This window comes from Tamandua tetradactyla, chromosome 5 (assembly GCF_023851605.1).
Source record: "Tamandua tetradactyla isolate mTamTet1 chromosome 5, mTamTet1.pri, whole genome shotgun sequence".
Taxonomy (NCBI): Eukaryota; Metazoa; Chordata; class Mammalia; order Pilosa; family Myrmecophagidae; genus Tamandua; species Tamandua tetradactyla.
In genome coordinates, this window is record NC_135331.1 from 45,501,981 (window position 1) to 45,526,440 (window position 24,460).

Sequence of the window (24,460 nt, forward strand, 5' to 3'; positions counted from 1 at the left end):
GCCCTTACAGTAACAGTCAGGATGGTGATTGCTTAAGAAAACCAAAGACATCATAATCTAGACAAGTTGGCATGTGAGATTATCCATCACAGCTGTAATGAGAGTGAGACATATGGGATGTGTTTACCCCAGGACATGAATAATCCAAATAGGTGGTAGGATGAATTGGTGTCTGAGGTGGACTTGTGTTTGACAGTGGTGGTGCCATTAGAGGATCACATGATGCTGAGGATTTGATAGTGTTCCCAAACCCTTACATTTTATAGGGTATTACCTCTCAACTCTATTCCTATAAGTTATATATGAGTATGGCTAGGTCCTCTAATCTAATCTTGAAGGCCCCCTTTAAAATTGCCCCTAAGTAGGATGTCATTTATATAATGCCTATATTTAAAAGTCTTTAATGATAATTTGTCAAGGTCTTGGCAGCAGAGTTAAGGATTTTTTTTGATAGTGGCACTGAGTAAGACATGTTGACCAAGTCATTCATATCAAAGAACTCTCCCATGTTCTTTTAGATATCTTTAATTCAGTGGTTTTAGGAATAGGAGCTTGGATTGGTAGGAGTTGTGCATTATGGTTGATACAATCAATAGTTAATCAACCTTTATTGAGAGAGGCTTCAAGAACTGGGTGAATGTGACTATTGTATGGGGTGATGGAAGGTATACTGTTCCCTCTGTTAGGAGATCTCAGATGACAGGCATCAGTCCCACAGTACGTTGTTTGAGGTGCTATTGCATTGTGTTTACTACTGTGATTGGCAGAGGCAATTTCACAGATTCCCTTTTGGCATGGCAGCCAAAAGAGCCAAGTATCTGATCTTATTTCAGGCAATGCATTAAGGCATCACTACCTATAGTGAGGAAAGTAAGAGCAAAAGGATGCCACAACTAAGGGTGAATATTTAATACCAATTGTTCATAACAGATTCAGACCAGAACAGAGCCTATGACTTTTAATTGGGTCAGAAATGAGAAAATTTCTCAAAGACTAATGGTATGTACTTCTATTAATATATATCTATGTATTTGTTTACATAAAGATAATGGCAGGAAATATAGCATCATATAAACAGTGGTGATCTCTGCAAATTGAGATGATAATTTATTACTATTATTCTCTTTTTATTTTCTGTGTTTCCAAATATCCTGGATTGTACATATTCTACATCATGGAAAAAATTAAAATTGTTTAAAAAAGTTTTCTTTGTACTTCCTTTTTCTGGCTCCAGTACTTAAAGTTATATAATTTTGGCCAAATTATTTAACCTTTTTCAAACTCATTTCACTCATTTACAAAAACGTAATTCTATGTTTCATAGAATTCTTATTTGGACTTATTTTGATTATGTATGTAAATCATTTAGTGTAGTACTTGGGTCAGAATTTAAATGATTAACTCATGTTTAGTATGATTGCTAACATTATCATCTTTGTTTTTATATAAAAAACTATCAGGCTTAATTGTTAACCTTTCTGTGCCCTGCAAGATAATGTCAACTCTGTAAGGGCAGAGACCATGGTTTTCTTGTTTCCTATGCTCTCAACACTTTTCAAAAAATTACCCTCTGTTTTCCCACACACTAACAGTAATTTTAGAACAAAGATTCCATATCCTGGATAGTTTCTTTGAATATCTATGTTAGAATGAAAGTATTCTTTATTCTGTTATTGCCCAATGCATGCTTGTTTACTGGAATAAAAGTAAGATTGGTAGTTGACTGAACTTGACAAAGTTTCAGGTTACTCCTTAAACCTTGAACTTCTATTAAACAAGATTATTCCAGGATAACCAATGAAAGTTTAATGTGATTATGTCAATACTAAAACTAAGACAGCAAGAAGTTAAGATAATATCTCTGGGTGGAGCTTAACACCCAGCTATAACACAGCATTCTCACAAACCAAGTACATTCACTTTCTATCTCTGAAGAAGGAACAGAGGTATTGCAGCATGGGAAGGAAATCTTTCTACCTTCTGATCTTGGGGGTCCTTGTAGCATATTATATTTACACACCACTTCCAGACAATGTTGAGGAGCCATGGAAAATCATGTGGATGAACACATATCTGACAATTTTTTCAAATGTGGTAAGTTTGGAACTGTATGGATTCAGATGTGCATATGTAACCATTTGAACTGGAGGAGGAAGTGCTCTGTTCTGCTTTGTTTTAACAATTGATTGATTAACCTATTTAAATAAGTGTTGCCTACTTTGTCTATATACTGGTAAAATTTGCCTTTGGTGGTTGTTGTTGCTCTTCTAAATATCAGATTCATGCTTCATGAAAAAGCAAGAAAAAGTGAGGAGGCATCTGAGTAAGTTTTCCTAAAGATGCTTTCTTCAGGTAGCATTAATGTCATCATGTAGTGGTTTGAAATCCTGATTTCGATGTGGTTTGGTATTTAAATTTTACAAGCAAATCAGCCATCACCTAAGTGTGTGCACTGTGTTAGTCACAGACCTTCATGCAGTCATGTAGGGTTCAGGGTAAAGTCTCAGGGCATGTAGAGAGTTCTGAAGGAGGCTGGTTGGCACGAGTCCAGGGTGGACCCTGGAAGGCATCTTAGGCAGGAATGGAAGTGGGGAGCCCTGGGGTGTCATGGTGACTGGTGACCTGAAAGAACAGCCTCTGGTGCTGGTCTGCAAAGCAGGCCTGGCTCAGTCTTTGGTGTGGCTACACATCAAGGTAACTCTGGGAGTACTATTTATTACTTCTTTGAGTATTTTATTCCTTCCTCTTTTTTTTTCTATAATCTCTTTCTAGAATTTCCATCAGATAGATGTTGTAATTCATAGGTTGATCTTTCATTTCTAATGATTCAACAATTCCAAATTTTGTTGAATTCTAGTAGGGAAAGAAGGACTCAGTCACAACACAGAAAACATTCTAGAGGTGGAGAAAAATGATAAATCAGAATTAAATGAATGATTGATCTCAGATTGCGAGGAATGCCTTGAAGGAGCTAAATAAAATGAAAAGAAAATTATGCTGCCAATGGCAGGGGCAAGGCTACTGTATTTGTAGTCAGAGAAAACCTCCCTGAAGAGGAAATATCTGCTTGAAGACCTGAAGAATGAAAAGGAACCAGCCACCTTCAGTGTTGAAAAAGTTCCCAGGCAGAGACAGCAGCAAGAGCAAAAGTGCCAGCTGCAAAGTACCAAGTTCAAGAAACTGTAGGATTGTTTGTCAGTGATGAGGAGAGTGCTGGAATTTGGCTTGGAGCAATAGGATATACATTTGGGCAATGGTAGTGAATTTTTATTTGATTTTATGTGCAATGTAAAGCTACTGATGGGTTTTAAAAAGGCAATAATTTTTTACTGTTAAGGGTTCTAAAAAGGAAATAATTGTTCTCCTATTTACCTTCTCTGCTCTATGATTTGGAAGAGGGCCTTGACTATTTTTTTTTCCTTGGATCTTGCTATTGACTAATTACTTAATCAAAAGGAGAGAATTTGTAAATTAGAGAATACTCAATGCCAAGACAAAAATGCTCCACTTTTCCCTGAGAAAGAGGCAACTTAAATAATAAATCCAATGAAGTTCCACAGAAAAAAAATGATTAGTTAAGCCAGAAAATTAAGAAACAGAAAGTTTGTAAGGGGGTGGAATGCTAATGGACTACTGAGGAAACAAATTTTGTTCCTCCCAACATCAGCCACCAGCCTCAGTTCCTGAAAAAATCCTGGTTTTTCGGAAATCAAGGCTCAAGCTCAAAGAATAGTGAAGAACACCCAAGCAGCTGTTCAAGGTGGGAGAGTCAATGATAACTTGTGTTATAGGTAACTTGTGATGGGTTGAACATGTACACCATAATCCTTTTCTGTGGGTTTGGGCCCATTGTAAAACGGACCTTTTGATGAAATTATTTCATTGAAGTTATGGCCTAGTTGAATCAGGTTATGTCTTAATCTATTGCTGGAGGCTTTTATAAGAAGAATGAAATTGAGACACATAGAGAGAAAATTCTGGAAAAAAGCAGGAAGTCAGTGGAATCCAGAAGGAGAGCCAGGAGAGGTCACCATGTGCACTGCCATGTGAGAGAAAGGTCAAGGACCAAGAACAATGGATACCACAGGTTTTGGGAAAGCATCACCTTGCTGACACCTTAATTTTGGACTTCTAGCCTCAAATCTGCGAGCCAATAAAGCCTGTTGTTTAAACCAAACCATTGCATAATATCTGTTTTAACAGCAAAGAAATGAAGACACTTGTATAGGCATGTGTAAGCAATTTCAATATGCACATGCACATGCAATAAGATGACTTAGCTTTTATTTTAGTCATGTAATGCCGTAAGGTGGCCTTTCCTTTAGACACATGTAATTTCTTCAATACATTTCTAATTTTTTCATATTTTCCTTTTCTCTGCTAGCCTTTTATTACATTTTTGAATGTGGTATATTTTCAGAGCTCTTAAATGGTACAAATTAAAAATAAAATTTTAAATATTTTTTTTCGTTCATGAATTGTCTTGGTTTTAAATCTCTGACTATCTATTTACACATTTTATTGAAGTAGTATGGTATGAACGTTAAATGAAGAATCAACCTGCTAGGGTTAGAATCCAGGTAAATATCACTAGCTATGTACTTTCTAGCTGATTTATTTTCATCAGCTCTAGAATGAATATGACAATAGTACTTACCTCAAATGTTAAACAACTAGTTACTATTCAGATAAATATTTGTAAAATGAACAGAATTTTCACTTTGAAAGGGTGAAAGAACAGGAAACTGGCATGTAAGCTGTTCCTTTTTTACTCTCTTATGCATTCCTTACCCCTCCTTCAAGCCCCAGACACATATAGCCAGACCCTGCAGTTCCCAGGTTTCAAGAACCTCTCCATCTCTAAGCAAAACCACTTCCTCCACCTAGAATTTTTTTTTCCTTCCATTATTCGAATGGCCAAATATGAAGAAAAGCCTTACTTGCAAGCATTAGAGAAAATTGTACGTCCCGTTTGAAAACTCTTTTCGAGTTTGTTACTCCCAGGTACTTAGTTTTTGTAATCACCCACTGTCTGCCCCTAAAGTACCTTGTGCAGAGATCTAGACTAGCCTTTATATTGCTTTGTAAATTTCCTATCGGTCCTTCCTACTGAGAGGTGACTGCTAAGGGATATGGAGTATTTCTTAAATGTTCTAAAATTGATAGTGGTGTGTTGCTCAGATGTGCACCCAGTATCTCTAAGTCCACGTCTGCAAGTGAAATCATTGCTCTCTGTGCTACGTGGGACATGACATGCAGGTGTGAACATCTCAGTCTCTTGAGAAGAGCATTTTTCTTGTTCATCTGTGTAACCCTAATGCTTAGAGGGAAACTTACAAATTTTGTAGTATAAGGACTACGTGAATCTTCCTCTTAGTAACCTCTGCAGACATAGCCTGTGTGCCCTCATTCTTCCAAAAAGACCAGAGAGTATTCAGTTGCAAGAATTTCATTCATTTCATTTGAGCACATTAAAAATTATATGTTTATAGGTCTCTTTGACATTTGGAATTTGAATTCTAGATCTGTGTGAATTTTGCTTTTAGGCTACAGTTGTGGAGCTGCTGGGATTTAACCATTTTGTGGATTCCCTTTCATTCTTCATGGGCTTGGATGAAGTTCCCCCAACCTCTGATGAAACTGTCACTGTGACTGAGACGACATTCAACAACATTCCTGTCCGTGTATATGTGCCAAAGCGGAAATCAGAAGCCCTAAGAAGGGCTATATTTTACATCCATGGCGGTGGCTGGTGTGCAGGAAGTGCTGGTAAGGGAATGCTTTAAAAAATCATGGTCACTGAGATAGTGTACAAAGTATCTATCACAAAGGAAAATACTGCCTTTGGTAGGCATATAATGACTTCTACTCAGTGATTAGTGTCTGCTTTGTTCTCCTGAAAAATTTTACTCTTCCTTGAAGGTCCCAATCACTCTATTCCATATGTGTTTTTCTCATCAGCCCTGGTAGAGTTGAGAAGACTGAAGTTGTCTCATTTTTGCAATTACTCTAAGAGAGCATAACTTGGTATTTACTCTTTCTCTTCAGTTGATGTTGCAGGATGATGTATAATGTTCATTCATTTCTTCACGTAATTATTTTGTGTCAGGCAACAGTGTAGGCAATTTGGATATATCTTCAAACAGACAAAATCCCTGCTTTCTATTTTTCTTAAAACTGTCTTATTAGTATGTATTCCCATACCATAAATCCATCCAAAGTGTACAATTAGTAGTCTAGTATGACACATAGTTGTGCATTCATCACCACTATCGGTTTTAACTTTTTATTGCATAATTATAACATATTTATGAACTAGAAAAATAAAAATCAGTACTTTTCAAATCATTCTTCAACAAGTGGTTACAGGACAGATATCATAGTTTGTCATGGGTTACCATATGATCCTTCATATTTTTCCTTCTAGCTGCTTCAGAATACAGGAGGCCAAAGGACTTAAATACATTTTTATCACCACAGTCAACTTTTTTTCCTTCTTTTTTTGTGAACAGTAACATAATACAAAAAGCTATGAATTTCAAAGCACAGCACCACAAATAGTTGTAGAACATATTTCAGAGTTTGACATGGATTACAATTTCACAATTTTAGGTTTAACTTCTAGCTGCTCTAAAACACTGGAGACTAAAAGAGATGTCAATTTAATGATTCCGCATTCATATTCATTTGTTAAGTCCTATCTTCTATGTATAATTCCACTATCAACTTTGTTCTTTCCACACCTCTCTTTGGGCTTGTTTGAGCTATGGCCATTCCAAATTTTTGATATTGGAAAAGTCTGTCAATTATATGGGGTAGAAAGGTGGAACTATGTGATGTTCTGGAGTTTCAGGACTTGTCTCGACCAGGTACCCCTCTGGAGGTTGTAGGTTTCTGGAAAGTTACTGTAGTGCCTGGAACCCTTGTGGAATCTTAAATATTGCCCTAGGTGTTCTTTAGGATTGGCTGGAATGGTCCTGGTGGGGGGTTGGCAGGTTACAATAGGTAGCAAGGTCTTCCGAAACCTTGTATAAGAACAACCTCCAGAGTAGCCTCTCAACTCCTTTTAAATGCTCTCTGCCACTAATACTTTATTAATTACACTTTTTCCCCCTTTCGGTCAGGATGGAATTGTTGATCCCATGGTGTCAGGTCTGGATACATCTCTGGGAGTCTTCTCTCACGTCACTAGGGAGACGTTCACCCCTGCATGTCATGTCCCACATAGCACAAAGAGCAATGATTTCACTTGCAGAGTTGGACTTAGAGACACTGAGGCCACATCTGAGTAACACACCATGATCAATTTTAGAACATTTAAGAAATACTCCATATCCCTTAGCAGTCACCTCTCAATCCCTCTCTCCTTCCTGAGCCCTACATAACAACTAATCTAACTCTAGTTCTATAGATTTATGTATATTTGCATTTTATACAATGGATTCATACCATACACAGTATTTTGGGTCTGGTTTCCTTCACTTAGCATATGTTGTTTTGTTTTTTAAATTATTCTTCTTTTATCATTTAATTTGAGAGGTCATATCTTTACATAAAAGTCAAGCCAAAAAATAGTGTTCCCATATACTCACCTATTGCTGATGCTTTGCATTGGTGTAGTACCTTTGTTATAACTGATGAAAGGATATTAAAATATAACTGTTAAGCATCATCCAGTTTAGACTAATGTATTTTCCCACCTGCCACCCTATCATTAGCACCTTGCAATAGTGATGCATGTTTGTTTTAATTCATGAAAGAACATTCTCTTATTTGTGCTATACCCACAGTCATCATCCACAATTGAGGTTCGCTGTATTACACAGTCCCATGCTTTATCCTCTATCTTTCCTTCTAGAGACAAACAGAACTCAAAACTTCCCTTTTCAACCACACGCATAATTCCAACAACATACTACCATCACCACTATCCATTTCCAAACCTTTATAATCACATAAATGGACATCTGCACAAATTAAGCATCAGTTCCCCATTATCTACCCATTCTATCTCTAGTTAACTTATATTCTATATTCTAATGCTATGAGTTTGGTTATTGCAATTAGTTCTTATCAGTGAGGTCACACAACATTGGTCCTTCAGAGTCTGGCTTATTTCATGTAACATAATGACCTCAAGGTTCCTCCGTGTTGTCACATGCTTTGAAATTTCTTTTCTTTCTACAGCTGGCTAAATATTCCATCTTATATATACACTACCTTTTGATCGACACTTGGGTTGTTGTTGGACACTTGGGTTGTTTCCATCTTTTGGCAATTGTAAATAATGCAGTTATGAACATTAATGAGAAAAAGTCTGTTTCAGACTCTGCTTTCAGTTCTTCTGGGTATATAGCTAGTAGCACAATTGCTGGATCATATGGCAATTCTACAGTCAGCTGCCTGAGGAACTGCCAAACCATTTTCCACAGAGGATGCACTTTCTTATATTCCCACCAGCAGTGAAGGAGTGTTCCTATTTCTCCATATATTCTCCAATACCTGTAGTTTTCTGATTTTTTTTTAATAGTGGCCATTCTAGTAGGTAGAAAATGATACATCCGTTTGGTTTTGATTTGCATTTTCCTAATAGCTGGTGATGTTTTGATCACCTTTTTCATATGCTTTCTGGCCATTTGAATTTCATCTTTGGATCAATGTCTATTCAAGTCTTTTGTCCATTTTTTAATTGATTTTTTGGTCTTCTTATTCTAAATTGTAGGATTCCTTTATATGTTCTGGAGATTGGATATGTGGTTTCCAAATATTTTGTCTCATTGAGTAGGCTACATTTTTACTTTTTTGACAAAGTACTTTGAAGCTCCAAAATATCTAATTTTGAGGAGGTCCCACTTACTAATTTTTTTCTTTTCTTGTTTGTGCTTTAGGTTTAAAGGCTAAGAATCCATTGCCTATCACAAGATCTTGAAAATGCTTCCTTACTTCTTCTTCTAGGATTTTATGTTCCTTTCTCTTATGTTTAAATCTTTGATCCATTTTGAGTAAATTTTTGTATGTGGTGTGAGATAGGTTTCCTCTTCCATTCTTTTGCATGTGAATATCCAGTTCTCCCAGCCTCATTTGTTGAAGAAATTGTTCAGTCCCAGTTAAGTGGACTTGGCAGTCTTTTCATGTATCAATGACCATAGACGTGAGGATCTATTTCAGAACTCTCAATTCAATTCCATTGTTTAACATATCTATCTTCATGCCCATATAACTCTCTTTGACCACTGTAATTTTGTCAGATGCTTAGAAGTCAGAAACTGTGATATCTCCAACTTCATTCTTCTTTTTCAAAATGTTATTGTCTATTTGGGGTCCCCTTACTTTTCCAAATAATGTTGATAATTAGCATTTCCATTTCTACAATCAGGCTTTTGGAATTTTTATTTAGATTGTGTGGAATATGTAAATCAGTTTTGTAGAATTGATATCTTAGTAATATTTAGCCTTCCAATCCATGAACACAGAATGTCTTTCCTTTTATTTAGGTCTTTTTTATTTCTTTTAGCAATGTTTTCTATCTTTCTTTGTTCATCCCCTTTACCCCTGCAGTCAAATTTATTTCTAAATACTTGATTGTTTTAATTACCATTGTAAAATGAAGTTTTTTCTTGATTTTCAACTCAGATTGCTCATTAGTAGCATACAAAAACACTACTGATTTTTGTGTATTGAAGTTGTATCCCACCACTTCGCTGGACTCATTAATTATCTAGTACCATTATGTTGATTGTTTGCTACTATATATAAGATCATGTCATCTGCAATAGTGAAATTATACTTCTTCCTTTCTCAATTGAATTTCTTTTATTTCTTTGCTTACCTAACTGGTCTGGCTAGAAGTTCTAGCAGAATGTGGAATAATAGTGGTGACAGTGGGCATCCTTGTCTGGTTCCACATCTTAGAGGGAATGCTTTCTGTTTTGGCTATTGAGCACATTGTTAGTGATGAATTTTTCATATATGCCCTTAATCATGTTGAGGAAGTCTCCTTGTGTTCCTAACGTTGAGTTGTTTTTCTCAAGGAAGGATTTGTATTTTGTCAGATTACCTTAAGGCACCAAGTGAGATGATCATTTTTTTCCCTTCTTCTATTTGTTAATGTATATTACACTAATAGATTTCTTTTTTTATTAATTAAAAAAATTAACTAACAAAACATTTAGAAATCATTCCATTCTACATATACAATCAGTAAACTAATAGATTTCTTGACCCACCCTTGCATACCTGGAATTAAACCTGGAATTAAATCATGGTGTGCATTTTTTTAATGCACTGTTGGATTTGACCTGTAAGTATTTTTTTGGGATTTTTGCACCTATATTCAGGGAGAAATAGATCTGTAATTTTCTTTTCTTGTAGTATCTTTTTCTGGCTTTAGTATTATGGTGATGTTCACTTCATGAAATGAGTCCTGTAGTGTTCCCTCCTCTTCCATTTTCAGAAGAGTTTGATTCTTCTTGGAGTGCTGGGAATTTTTCCTGGAATGATTGATAGAATTCCCCTGTGAAGCCATCTGGTCATGACTCCCAGGGGTGCACATCTCTCTGGCACTGTGGGACCTACTCCAGGGAATGAGCCAGAATGAAGTATCATCAAATGAGAAAGCCTTCTTGACCAAAAGAGGGGAGAGAGAAATGAAACAAAATAAAGTCTTTCTTTGTTGAGAGGTTTTTGATGGGTGATTCCATCTCTTCCCTTGGAATTGGTCTGTGGAGTCCTTCTGTTTCTTTTAGAGTCAGTGTAGGTTGTTCATATGTTTCAAGCAACTTTTAAGTCATCTAAGTTGTCTAATTTCTTGGCATGTAGTTGTTCATAGTATCCTACTTTGATCCTTTTTATTTCAATGAGGTCACTTGCAATGCAACCCTCTCATTTATGATTTTATTTGTACCTTCTAGCTAAGGGTTTGTCAATTTTACTGATTTTCTGAAGGAAGCAAGTTTAATTTTGTTGATTCTGTCTGTTTATTTTATTTTTGATTTCATTTATTTCTGCTCTAATTGTTATTATTTCTTTCCTTCTGTTTGCTTTGCGAATAGTTTGCATTCATTTTTCTGGTTTGCTTAGGTGTGTAGTTAGCATTTTATTTTACCTATTTCCTTATTTTTAATGTAGTCTTTAGGGCTATAAATTTGCCTCTCAGCACTGCTTGTGCTACATCCCATAAATTTTGATATGTTGTAATCTCATTTTATTTTTCTCAAGATATTTAATGATTACACTTGCAGTTTTCTCTTTGACCCTCTGTTTGTGTTATCCTTACCCTGTGAGACTTATTCGTGCATAGGAGCACCTAAGTCTACTAATAATTTTACCTAAAATTCATCCCCAGAGAACCTCTTTTGTTGCTCAGTTGTGACCTCTTGCTCTAAGCCAACTTGGCAGTTGAAGTCACTGTCTTTCTCCTAAGAAGGACATGGCTTTTTGGGGTGTAAACCTCCCTGACCCTGTGCAACATGATTTCTCAGGATGAGTCATGATTTGCATCATGGGAATGAGGAAGCCTTCCTGACCAAAAGAGGGAATAGAGAAATGAGACAAAATAAATTTACAGTGGCTTATAGAATTCAAATAGACTTGAGAGATTATCGTGGAGGTTATTCTTATGCATTATATAGATATCCCTTTTGAGTTTATGGTGTATTGCAGTGTCTAGAGGGAAGTACCTGAAACTACTGAACTGTGTCCCAGTAGCCATGATACTTGATGAAGACTGTATAACTATATAGCTTTTATAATGTGACTGTGTGATTGTGAAAACCTTGTGTTTGATGCTCCTTTTATCCAGGATATGGACACATGAGAAATTAAATAAGGATAAAAAATAAATAAGTAATAAGGGGGGGATGAAGGGTAAAAATTGGGTAGATTGAAACACTGGTAGTCTGTCAGAGAAAGAGCTAAGGGAAATGGGATGTATGAGTCCCTTTTTTTCCTTTTTCTGGAGTGATGTGAATGCTGTAAAAATGATCATGGTGAAGAATTCACAACTATGTGATGATATTTTGAAGCATTGATTGTATAATAATGTCAGACCGTATGTGTGTGGATAGTTCTTTAAAATATATATATTTTTAGAAAAGGGTGTTTTGTTTAGCTTCCATATATTTTTGAATATTGTGGTTCTCCTCCTCATGTTAATTTCCAGCTTTATTCCATTATGGTCAGAAAATGTGCTTTGTATAATTTCAGTCTATTAGACTGAATAGAAATATTAGTATTTCGCTCCTACTTGTGTGGAATATCTTTTATCCAATATTTCACTTTAAACTTATTTGTGCCCATGGATTTAATGTGGGTCTTTGTAGACAGCATATAGATGAATCATATTTTTTTATGCATTCTGTCCATGTGTGCATTTTGATTAGGAAGTGTATTCCTTGATCTTTCATTGGTTTACTGTGCAGGTGATCCTCATTTCAACCATTTTAACCTTAGGTTGTTATGTGTCATATCTTATTTTTTTCTCTTTTTAGTTACCCTTTCTGAAAATCTTCATTTTTGCATTCTCTTTCAAGCCTCCTTCTCCTCTTTCTTTCAGCATGCAGAACCCCATTTTGTATTTCTTATAAGGCTAGTTTCCTGTTGAAGAATTCTCTCAGATTGTTTTTCTGTGAATATTTTAAACTCTCTTTCACTTTTGAAGGACAGTTTTTCTGGGTAAATAATTATTGTCTGGTAGTTTTTCTTTCTCAGTACCTTAAATATATCACACCACTGTATTTTCACCTCTGGTTTTCTGTTGAGAAATTGGCACATAGTCTAATTGATGATCCCTTGTATGTGACGAATGGCTTTTCTCTTGTGCTTTCAGAATTCTCTCTTTATTTTTTGCATCTTGGATTCTGATTAGTGTGTGTCATGGAGTATATCTATAAGGGTTTATTTTGTTTGAGGTATGTTGTGATTCTTGGACATGTATATTTATGCCCTTCATAAGAGTTGGGTAATTTTCAGCCATTATTTCTTCAAATATTCTTTCTGTCCCCTCTCCATTTTCTTCTCTTTCTGGGATACCCATAAGTACTTGTTACTGTCTCTTAAATCTCTGAAATCCTACTCAACATTTCCCATTACTTTCTCTATCTGTTCTTCTGTCTGTAAGATTTTGAATATCCTATTTTCTATTTCAATAATTCCTTCTTTTGCCTGTTCAAATTTACTGTTGTATTCCTCTAGGTATTTTTAATCTCTTCTGTTGAGTCTTTCATTCCTATAATTTATGTTATGTTTCTTTTCATACTTTCTAATTCTTCTTTATGCTCACCCAGGGTCTTCTTAATATACTTTATCTCTTTAGCCATATTTTCCTTCATCTCCTTGAATCGATTTTGGAGATTTACTTGAATATCTTTCATTGATTGTTTCAAATTCTATGTCTCTCCAAAGTTTTAATATGTTCCTTTGACTGGGCTTTATCTTTCTGTTTCTTAGTCTGGATTGTTATTTTTTGCTGATGTCTAGGCATCTGATTATGTAAATGAATTTACTCAGAAGGTTAGTTTCTCTCTCTCTTGGCTAGGGTTTTATTGTTGAATGGCTTTGTGTTAAGGCTCTTTTTTGGCACTTGGTTCAACTAATCTAGGTCATTAGTATTGTTTGACTTTCACTGAACAGATTGTTTCAGCTCTTCATTTGATTCTTGCCCTGAGAATAAGGAAAATTTCTAAAATTGCATAGTATTTGCCATATTTCATCCCCAGCAGAAAGTATAGTCATCTTCTTTTTTTCTCTGAGATTCTTTATTCTGTTTGTTTTTGCTTTGAGTCCATGGTATCAAGTGTTAAGTATAGAAAATAATAGATCAGAGTTATCAGGATCAGGAGTGCAGGCTGCAAACTTCTTTCCTTATTTTCTTGGGGGTACAGAGGAAGGAGCCCTGAGTGGTAGATGTTTTGAAGTATAGAATTACAGTAGAAATAGGGAGTGGAAAAACTGTGATAAAGGTTCAATTGTATGACTCTGAGAAAATTATCTAAACCTTTTGGTTCCCAGAGTCCTTGGTAATTCATTCGTCTACCTCAGATGGATGGAATATTGATTGAATGAGGTTATGGAGGTTGAATTGGGGACTATGATAAGAACTCTGAACTTCAGAGGGGAATAATAAATTAGTCTAGATAAGAAATATTACAGACTTGAAATTAAGCAAAAGTTTCCAAATGAGTGGAAAGTTAGGGGATATTGAGAAAGAGAGAAGTGGGAAGCAGAGGGGGAGAGAAAGAAATATCAAAGGTGATTGTCTTATCTCCTTCAAGATGACTAGCAAGTTGATGCCTTATCCTTGAGGAATGCAGACATGAGGTGAGTGGATGAATAAGTACCAGCAAAGCACTGAGAAGAATCACTTAAAGCAATAATAAAATGAAAAGGAACTCAAAGAACATGATAGTCTCAAGAAAAGGTAACAATTAAAAGTACCATTAGGCATAGAGATGCAAGTTTAGATAAGGGTGGAAATATACCTCTTGAATGTTGAGATTCAATAGAATGTTTCATATAGAAAAATAATTCAGCTAACAAAAAGTGAGAAGTGTAGTAAATGGAAAGAATGATTTTTGGCTTTAAAGTGTCTTAATGGTGAAGAATAAGCAAAAAAAAGATAGATTGAAAGGAGAGTTATGCAAGAGCTTATTATTTTGTTTTATTATATAGGAGAGACAAGGACAAATTGGTAGACAGAAGGATACGAAGGCAATAAATAGATATATGTTAGAGGGATGGTTGGACTGGGAGTGTTGACTGATAGAGTAATGATCCAAAGGAAAGAGGAGGGAAGAAGATTCAGAGCATTGGATATGAATAGAAAGGTCAGAATTGGATGAGAAGAACTTCACATCTTCACCCTAGAGAAGAGAAGAAGAGGTAAGGACCTGTCTCAGCTAAATATATTTTTACAATGGTAGTTGCGATAAGAGTTTGTTCTTGTTTGCTAGCTGCCAGAATGCAACATATCAGAGACTTATTGGCTTTTAATAAAAGGGATTTATTTCATTGGTTCTTCAGAGGAAAGGCAGCTAACTTTCAGCTGAGGCTCTTTCTTATGTGGGAAGGCACAAGTTGATCTCTACTGGCCTTCTCTCCAGGCCTCTGGGTTCCAACAACTTTCCTGGGTGTGATTTTTTCTCCATCTCCAAAGGCCTGGGCTGAGCTGTGAGAGCTGAGAAGAGGTATGCTGAGCCACTTGTGCTATGCTACATTGAGTTTCTTATTAATGCCCAGCCAATTAAATCAAACATCATTCACTGCAGCAGGAATACCTCCTAGTAGACTGCAGATGCAATCAGAAAGAGATGAAGTTCACATGCCATTGACTCATATTCACAGCAATAGAACCAAAGCACCTTTACCTAGTCAAATTGATGCCAGAATCTAACTACCACAAGCAGCAAGTAAAGGTGGTCCAATTTTTGTGTCATCCATACGTTAAGGAAGTATAATTCTAATGCACTTATTTTTGGAAGGTTTTTCTATTTCTCTCATTCATCCATAGGTGGTCATTCTGTATTGTCACAGTTCCTTCTATACCTCCTTGGCTCACACATCTAGACTTGATACTGGTCGAATCAAGAACTTGTTTTTTCACCTTTGTGATCCCCATTTCCTAACAAAGACACAAATCAATATTTCCTCCAGTATGGGAGTTGAGTTAGCTTGTAAAAAGTGAGGCTTGTTTAGAATGACAAATGAGGAAATGTTCACAAGAAAAGAGATAAGGAAAAAAGGACAATCAGAAGGTTAACTGAGCAACTCAAATTCTGTTGAATTGCAGTTGGGTATTTACTCATGGATAAATGTTAAATTTGTCTCTTTCACATTTTTAATGTGGAGCAGGTGGAGAATTGCAGAAATATATAACATGTACAGCAGAATATCTGTGAACGAAAAATATATCTCTTTATTTGTCCTTTCTCATTAATATCCTGCTTTTCTTTCAGCTTTAAATATATACGACCAGCTGTCAAGATGGACAGCAGACAGACTTGATGCTGTTGTCATATCAACGAAGTAAGAGCTGTGTTGTTTTGTTTTCAAACCTGATGCCTTACATACAATGAGTCTTTCCACTTTGTTGGCTGTATGTTTTTATTCAAAAATGTTTTTCTGATGATACTCACCAGGCAATGGAAAGTAAAGTGTGAGCCTGTACTGGTTGGATTCAAAGAATAAAACCTCTGTGTATGTATAAGTGTATGTGTGTGGTTGAGGAATGAAGTATAAAAGAAAAAAAGAATTTCCTCATAAATGAAAACAATATCATCTAGTGGGCATAATTATTTTTAGTGAATTTCATCTCCACCGTACATTTACATTATCTCTAAGAATGCTCTGGAGTCAGAGGATCCTTTATTAAAATGAATCATAAATAATTCCTACCTCAGGGGCTGGTGAAGATTAAGTGGTAACATTTCTGAAATGGTCTTGTCCTAAAGTTGGTCATTTGATAAGTCTGAATTATTAATGTTTATTACCAAATTAAACAATAGGCAAAACCAGTATGTTAGTTTCAAATAGTGAATAATAGAGTGTTAGGAAAGAACGCTTAGGTAGAGAATCACAATGGAGGGAGTTGCTAGGAAGATGAGCTTGAGAGTTGCAGGCTCAGACTTACACTTCAGAAAATGTAGGAAAAGTTACAAAAAAAAAATTGCTAGGACCATTTGTCAAGTTAATCATTACTATAAAGTTGTAGCAAAGTCATGCTCAAGATTTGATTGTAAGTGATGAATAATAAATATAAAATTAGACAGAATAACATTGAAAAAGGTAAGCAGAAAACCTACTCTCATGCTATTTTGCATTTCAACTTTAATTTTTATGTATTTATTTACCTTTTGTGCATGGGCAGGCACCAGAAACCAACTTTATTTTTTAAAGATGGTTTTTCTGAAGATGACAAGTCAAATGGCATTATACGACATAAACCTGTGTTTGGGTCATCAAATGACCAATAAATCACATGTAAATAAACAATAAATATACTTTAAAATTTGTATGCAAGCACATGCCTTGCCTGTGAATATACTTTTATTTACTTATATTAATGATAAATTATTGAACTCCATAAAAATATGGATAATTTTGACAACATTAAAATTAAGATGGTCAACAAGCACGTGAAAATATGCTCAACATCATTAATCATTATGAAAAAGCAACCCAAAATCAAAACGAGATTTATTCACACCACCTAAGATATCCGTAATGAAAAACAGGTAATAACAAGTGTAGGCGAGGACATGGAGAAATTGGAATATTTCATACTGCCGGTGAGAATATAAAATGTTGCTATCACTATAAAAACAGTTTGGCACATTCTCAAAAACCTAAACATAGAGCAACTCTTTAATCCAGCCATTCAACTCCAAGGTTTACATCCAAAAGAAATGAAAACATACGTCCATATAAAAAAACATGTAGACAATTGTTCATAGCAGCATTTTTGTAATACCCCAAAAGCAGTAACAACTAAAATGTTCATTAACTAATGAATGGATGATTCTATACAATCAAATATTTGCCAATGAATAGGAATGCTATATAAGAATAAACCTTTGAAATATCATGCCAGGTGAAAGAAGTCAATTACAAAAGACCACTATGGTATGATTCCATTATATGAATGTCCAGAATAGATAAATCTATGGAGGCAAAATGTAGATTAGTGGTCGCTTAAGCTAGAGAGGAGGCCACCAATCTTTTTCTTTTAAAAAAAGAAACATTACAGGATTTCTTTCTGGAGGTGATGAAAATGTTCTAAAATTGATTGTGGTAATGGTTGCACAACTCTGAATATATATGCAAGACCACTGATTTAGACACTTTAAATGAATGCCTTGTATCTTTTGTGAATGATATAGGTGAACGCATTGGAAAAACAACTCATAAAAAGGAATAACCTAATGGCCCATAAACATAAAAAATTACTTTACATCAAGAGAACATAAATTAAAACAAATAGGAAAAATCACTGTTTTCAATATTATGGAGAAAATAAAAAGACATCAAGCACCAAGTGTTGATGAGGATTTGTAGTACTTTCCTAGAAAGTACATACGCTGTAAATTTAAGAATAAATTTGGTGTTTTGAAAAACTCTTTGGAAATATTCACTAAAGCTAAGCATATATGCATAATTCTGTTCCCAGCAATAGCACTTACAGATCTATGTCAGCAGAAATGCATACCTAGGCTCATCAAAAGCACATGCACGTGAATATTCATGGCAGCTCTGCTTGTGAAAGTCCAGGACTTCAAACATCAGCATTTTAATCAATGGATGAACTGTGATGTTTTGACACAATGGAGACCTTACAGAAATAGACGTACATGCAGCAATGTGGACGAGAATCAGTAAGATAATGTCAAGCAAACAAAGGGGGCACAAGGGAGCACATGCTGTATGATTCTATTTATTTAAAGGACAAAATGTTCAAGATTCATCTGTGTTATAAGTAAAGTTAGTGGATATTTCATGGTTTGGGGGAGCTACTGGATGGGAGGATGAAGGAGGTTTCTAGGGTGCTGATAATACTCTATTGATGATCTGGGTGCTGGTGATATGCCTGTGTTCAGTTGTAAAATTAATACAGTTGTACACTTGTGATATGTGCTCTTCCAGGATGTGTCTATGCTGTAGAAAGGTAAAAAAAAAAAAAAAAAGTAAATGACAAAAAAATGTGTTTTCTCTCCACAGTTACAGACTAGCACCTAAGTATCATTTCCCAGTTCAGTTTGAAGATGTATATAATTCCCTAAAGTGGTTCTTACGCAAAAAGGTTCTTGCAGAATATGGTGTGAATCCTGAGAGAATAGGTGTTTCCGGAGATAGTGCTGGGGGGAATTTAGCTGCAGCAGTGGTGCAACAGGTATGATGCTTGCCATTTGTGTGTGTGTTTTTTTTCGATCATCTACTTAAAAACTTATTCAATACATATATTAAAATATAAATGTAAATTTAAGTATAGTAACTATTTTTGTAAATACTAAAGAAAATATTGAAAAGAATCTTTTAAATATTAAAATGACCCAATCCTGTCATGGATTTTTGTTTCTTTCTTAATGTAATGATAATTCTCTACACAGAATAGGTTCAAATTGATCTAAATCTATTTGTTAAAAATTATATATATGTCAGTTAAATAATATTAAAATTATTTATATGTCAGTAAAATAATAATCAGTTGAATGATAGAATATATGAGCTCAGAGTATAACCTCATCAGTCTAATAGAGGACCAGATGGATTCAATAATCTTCAATGGAGCTTTCTGAGCATTCTATAAATTCTTCTACTGCTGGAATAATATTCTAATTTTAGAAAACTTATCAAAAAATTCAAATATTTCTGTGTTACTTGCAAAGTCTACCAGGAGGAAGAAATACAAAGTGTTCAAAGATTTCCTTTTTCTTTTTTGCCCAGGTAAAATCAGATGTTTTTATCTGCTATTTTCATAATGGCAGTATTAGAATAATAACATACAGCACTTTTCATCTCAGATTATATGTAAAATGGGTTTTATTTTTTTAGGAACAAAAACACTGATTGTTTAAGACCTAGAAAGTTTACCCATGGGTAGAGGGAGCCAGGGTTACACTACCCTGAACCATAGCCACAGGTACAGAAGTTTGGATTTTATTAGTTGAGACTAATCATTCACCAAGGATTTAGAGCAAGTTCTTTTTTTAATTGGAGTGATTTATTTCTTGGTTATATTTATTTATACATTTTTTTACACCAAAAAATATTTTGGTCTCTAAAGTCTTTGGACAATATTCTCAAGATGAAATGGTATTGTTGGGCTTTGTTCCAATCATGGCATAGAACATATTTTTGAACCTTCTCAGATGTAAACATCTTACCATTGCTACGAATCCTATGATGTAGCTGAAAGTGCACTTGATTAAACACTAGGACACCTGCATTTTCGTTAAATGAAGTAATTTCTAGATGTGATGATATTGTAACCATCAATTGACTCAGGTAAGAGGTAAACAAACCCTTTCAACTTTACAGAGTTGTTGTGAGGGTCAGATAACTTCTTTTATGTAAAAATACCAGGTAGCCTTTTATGATCCTTACAAGTAATCTTCAAAATGTCCAAAAGGGTCTATCTTGAACTCTAAAGTTAAACATGTGGAGAAAATATCACTATTTGTAAAGTACTTGGGGTTATAGTCAATAGTATCTCCATTTTTCTGTGAAAGTTAAATACATCTTTAACAGTATATTATATACTTTGAAACACTTGCAAATCTGCTCTTTAAAATATTGTACATGTTTGCAAACATTCAAATATTTTTTAAGATTTCGTTCCAACTTATGGATCAAAATTTTTGTCCACTTTGGTGTTTTTTTGCAGATACTGATCTTTATAAGTATTAGCACATTAGGTCTGATACAGGTAAGGATGAAGCTAACAGAATCTTTCACACAGAGAGCCTGTCCAAATTGCTGAAAATCAAACATGTCTCTTTATCATCAGCGTCAAGTCAGAAACCCTATGAGTGATCCTTTCTTGCCAAGGCACAGCCTACTGGTATACTAGGGCATTTAAAGAAATTCTTATATGAAGTAAAGAGAGGGGGAAAAATATTCAAGTTTATGGACTTCTAGTTGTGATTTCTTGTTAGGGAGGGTAGGACCATAATTTTCTAAGAAGTTTTAGATCCTTTTGAAGTATTGGAAGAGAAGAACAATAAAGCCATTTTGCCTTCAATTAAAAGTATCCTTTAATTATGAAGCATATAATTCTAGAAGCCCATTTTAAATATTTAGATATTTTTTGAGATGTTATATTTCTGCTACTAGATTCTTTTTGAGATTATGAATTTATATATGGATGATCTTGTTACTGTAATTTATTGTTTTAAAAGGAAAATAATTTATAAAAGTTATCTTAATTATTTTTCAGCTCTTAGATGACCCAGATGTCAAGATCAAACTCAAGATTCAGTGTTTAATTTATCCTGCCCTTCAGCCTCTTGATCTAGCTTCACCATCATATCAAGAAAATTCACATTTTCCAATCCTGACTAAATCACTCACGGTCAGACTCTGGAGTGAATATTTTACTACAGACAGATCCCTTGAAAAAGCCATGCATTCCAACCAACATGTACCTGTGGAATCAAGTCATTTGCTCCAGTTTGCTAACTGGAGCTCCTTGCTCCCTGAGAGGTTTAAGAAAGGACATGTTTATAAGAATCCAACTTATGGTAGTTCTGAGTTGGCTAAAAAATATCCAGGATTCCTAGATGTGAGAGCTGCACCCCTTCTTGCTGAGGACAACAAATTACGTGGTTTACCCCCGACCTATGTCATGACTTGTCAATATGACGTTTTAAGAGATGATGGACTCATGTATGTCACCCGGCTTCAGAATGCTGGAGTCCAGGTGACCCTTAACCACGTTGAGGATGGATTCCATGGAGTACTTGCCTTTCTGACATTTAAAATTGGCAAAAGGGAGTTTAATCAGTACATTAGTTGGCTAAATGAAAATCTGTAGTAAAAAGTTTATGAAGTACATATTTTAAAAATAAACAAATCTGAAAACTTCATAAAATCCAGATGTTAAAAATTGGTTTCTGTTGGAAATGGTCTACTTAAGGTCAACATATGCATAATAAATCTTATCACAAATCAGTCGCTTTTCTGTTTTTCTTTCTTGCTCTGATAGATTTCATTCCATTCTGCTATTTCATTAGATTTTTTTCATCTTAAACCATTAATCTTACAGTTATTGATATCTTATTTCTTGTATACACTTTCTTGTGTGATGACCACTGTTTGCAATTGAAAGAGGATCAATGTCAGCAAATATCACCTGCCTGGGTATTGCCAAGGTTTTCATCAACGTACCTTTAGGGTCTGAAACATTCCTAATCAATAATATGAGTTGAATGGCAACTCTTTTCAAAAAGTTGCCTCAGGACAATGCCATTTCATTGGCACATGTCATCTTCTGTGCAGTTCATCTAGAATTCAGTTCTCAAGTGTTAACTATGTAATAAGAGAAATCACCATGGAACTTTTTACAAAAGTTAATTTGACCTCAAATCAAATATGGTAATTACAAACCTAGTGTATTAAATTTAACTCCATGATAACCAAAAAGAAAATATATGACAAATATATTCAGAAAACAATGAGAGACTCAAAATGGCACAATACAAAAATTCAAATAATTATGAAAGAAGGCATTAATGAAACAGTCAAAAAGTATGACTTACAAAGATAAAACAGCAAAAAAAGCAGGAGAATTTAAATGTTAAATGGACTAAGCTCTCCAGTCAAAAGGGGGAGATTGGCAGAAAGGATAAAATGTATGAACCAATTTTATGCTGTCTACAAGAGACTCACCTTAAATTCAATGCCTTAACTGGGCTGACAGTGAAAGGATGAAAAAGATGTTCCATGGAAGTAATAAGCAAAAGAAATCTGTGGTAGCTACACTATTATCAGATAAAATATATTTTAAGTATACACATATGGGGAAACACAAATGAAATGAAGGAGAAGGAAATAAGAGAACTGGCTAAATATTGAAAGTGCTTCCCAACCCAAACATAGATTGATAGCAAAGAGTGGAAGCTTTAAGGCTTAGTGTTTTTTAAAAAACCTGTGTCCAAATCACTGGTAGACCATTTAACTATTCATACACAGGAAAGACCCCTTGGAGACTAAGGTAAAATTAAAGTTAGAATATAAAATTTAAATATATCTTAGCTGAGTCTTCATAAGCTGTACTCCACAGGTAGAAAGAATATGCAGTTTAAGTGAAGATAAATTACAAGAAAATAATCCACGTAAAAATTACAAAGAAAATGCAATTGATACCATGCTTCATTTAAAATGTCCAGTTTTGACAAAAATGCAAAATATACAAGAATAGAAAAGTATAACTATAGTCAGGATAAATTGTGATCAGTGGACTCTAATTCTGAGTTAGCACAGAGGTTGGATTTATTGGAAAAAGATTCTAAAGAAACTAATATTAATATATTTTAAAATTCAAAGAAAATTTTATTTTTGTAACTAAAGAAAATCTTGATGTTAATTTCTCCACAAATAGTAAACCGCGCGAGAGAAATAGGAATCACGAGAGGAAGAACCAAATGGGAATTCAAGGCTTGAAATTAAAATAAGCAAAATAATAAATTTATTAAATGGCCTTGACATCACATCTGATTTAAAAGAAAAACTAACCACTGAATGTGAAGATGTGCCAAGTGTCCCAACATATGAGTACTGGGAGTTTAAGAAGGAGAGGAGAGATAAGAAATTGTAGGGAAAAAATTGGGGAAATTAACAGCTGAAATCTTCCAAATTTGATGAGAAAATTTAATATATAGCTCTAAGAAATTCAATGATACCCAGATAAAATAATCTTAGTAAAAAGATCGATGTTTCAACATGTCATAATTAAAAAGCTGAAAACTATTCATAAAGGGAAAATCCCTGTGGTTCTAAGAGATGAAGGATTCATCAGTATCGGGGAGTAACAGTTTAAGTAATGGCTGAATTCACCTAAAAAATACAGGAAAGAAGTGAATGGAATGACACAATCAAAGTGTTGAAAGAATTAAAAGGTCTCCCAAGATTTCTATATCCAGGAAAGCTATTACTGAAAAATGAAGGTATAATAGCAATAGCAGATAAACAAAAATTGGAGTATATGTTGCTAATATATCATTCCTATGTTCTTAAAACAAAACGAAGGTGATAGGAAACAGTAATCTGAATATAAAGTAAAGAATGAAAAGCTACAGAAATTGTAAAAATGCAGGTCAATATGAAAGAGTGTTTTTGCATATAATTATTCTTTTAAACCACCTTATTATTTTAAAAATTTAAGAGAAAATGAGAGAATATGTATATTTATATTTGTACTAATATATTTTCTCAAATTTAAGAAAATGATAAGGTGGCTTATGGCAACATCTATAACTCTAAGTTGTTCAATTCATCGTATACAGGATGAGTATATGCATGGCTGAATATATATTATATATATTTGAGAAAAAACCTAAAAAGTGGTTGGAGTAAATTCAGCTATATTGTAGAAAATTGCTATATTTCACACAACAACACTCAGATTCAGAGAATTTCTCTTCTGCTCAAGATGGAATAACAGGATAACGTTTACCTGGCACACTATATACAGCAGAACAAAAATAAGAATAACATTTTGAAATGTGTTCACAGATGCAAGACGGGAAGTCATATACTTTTCCTGCCTGGGTGAAAGTTTTCAAATCTGAGTGAAAGTCTGAATATGAGAAGCCAAGAATTTGTCTCACTAATAGGCTTCTTTGTCAGTGTTACCCCAGTATTGTTGTATATAGTGCTCTGGTGTGCCATTACTTTAATTTCCTTTGTTATTCTTCAGAAGACAGGTCCATTGGAGGGCAGATGTCCTTCTACTGGTCAGCAGTAAGTATTC

General features: G+C 34.6%; 1 protein-coding gene across 1 annotated transcript; it reads left to right on the forward strand.

The window, feature by feature from the left end:
- The first annotated feature begins 1,932 nt into the window (after positions 1 to 1,932).
- LOC143684111 (arylacetamide deacetylase-like) lies at positions 1,933 to 21,652 on the forward strand. The gene is made up of 5 exons (XM_077160801.1): positions 1,933 to 2,094; positions 5,547 to 5,769; positions 15,951 to 16,020; positions 18,709 to 18,880; positions 20,927 to 21,652. The coding sequence occupies exons 1-5, from the start codon at positions 1,957 to 1,959 to the stop codon at positions 21,521 to 21,523; spliced, it is 1,200 nt and encodes a 399-aa protein (XP_077016916.1). The 5' UTR covers positions 1,933 to 1,956; the 3' UTR covers positions 21,524 to 21,652.
- Positions 21,653 to 24,460: the final 2,808 nt, after the last annotated feature.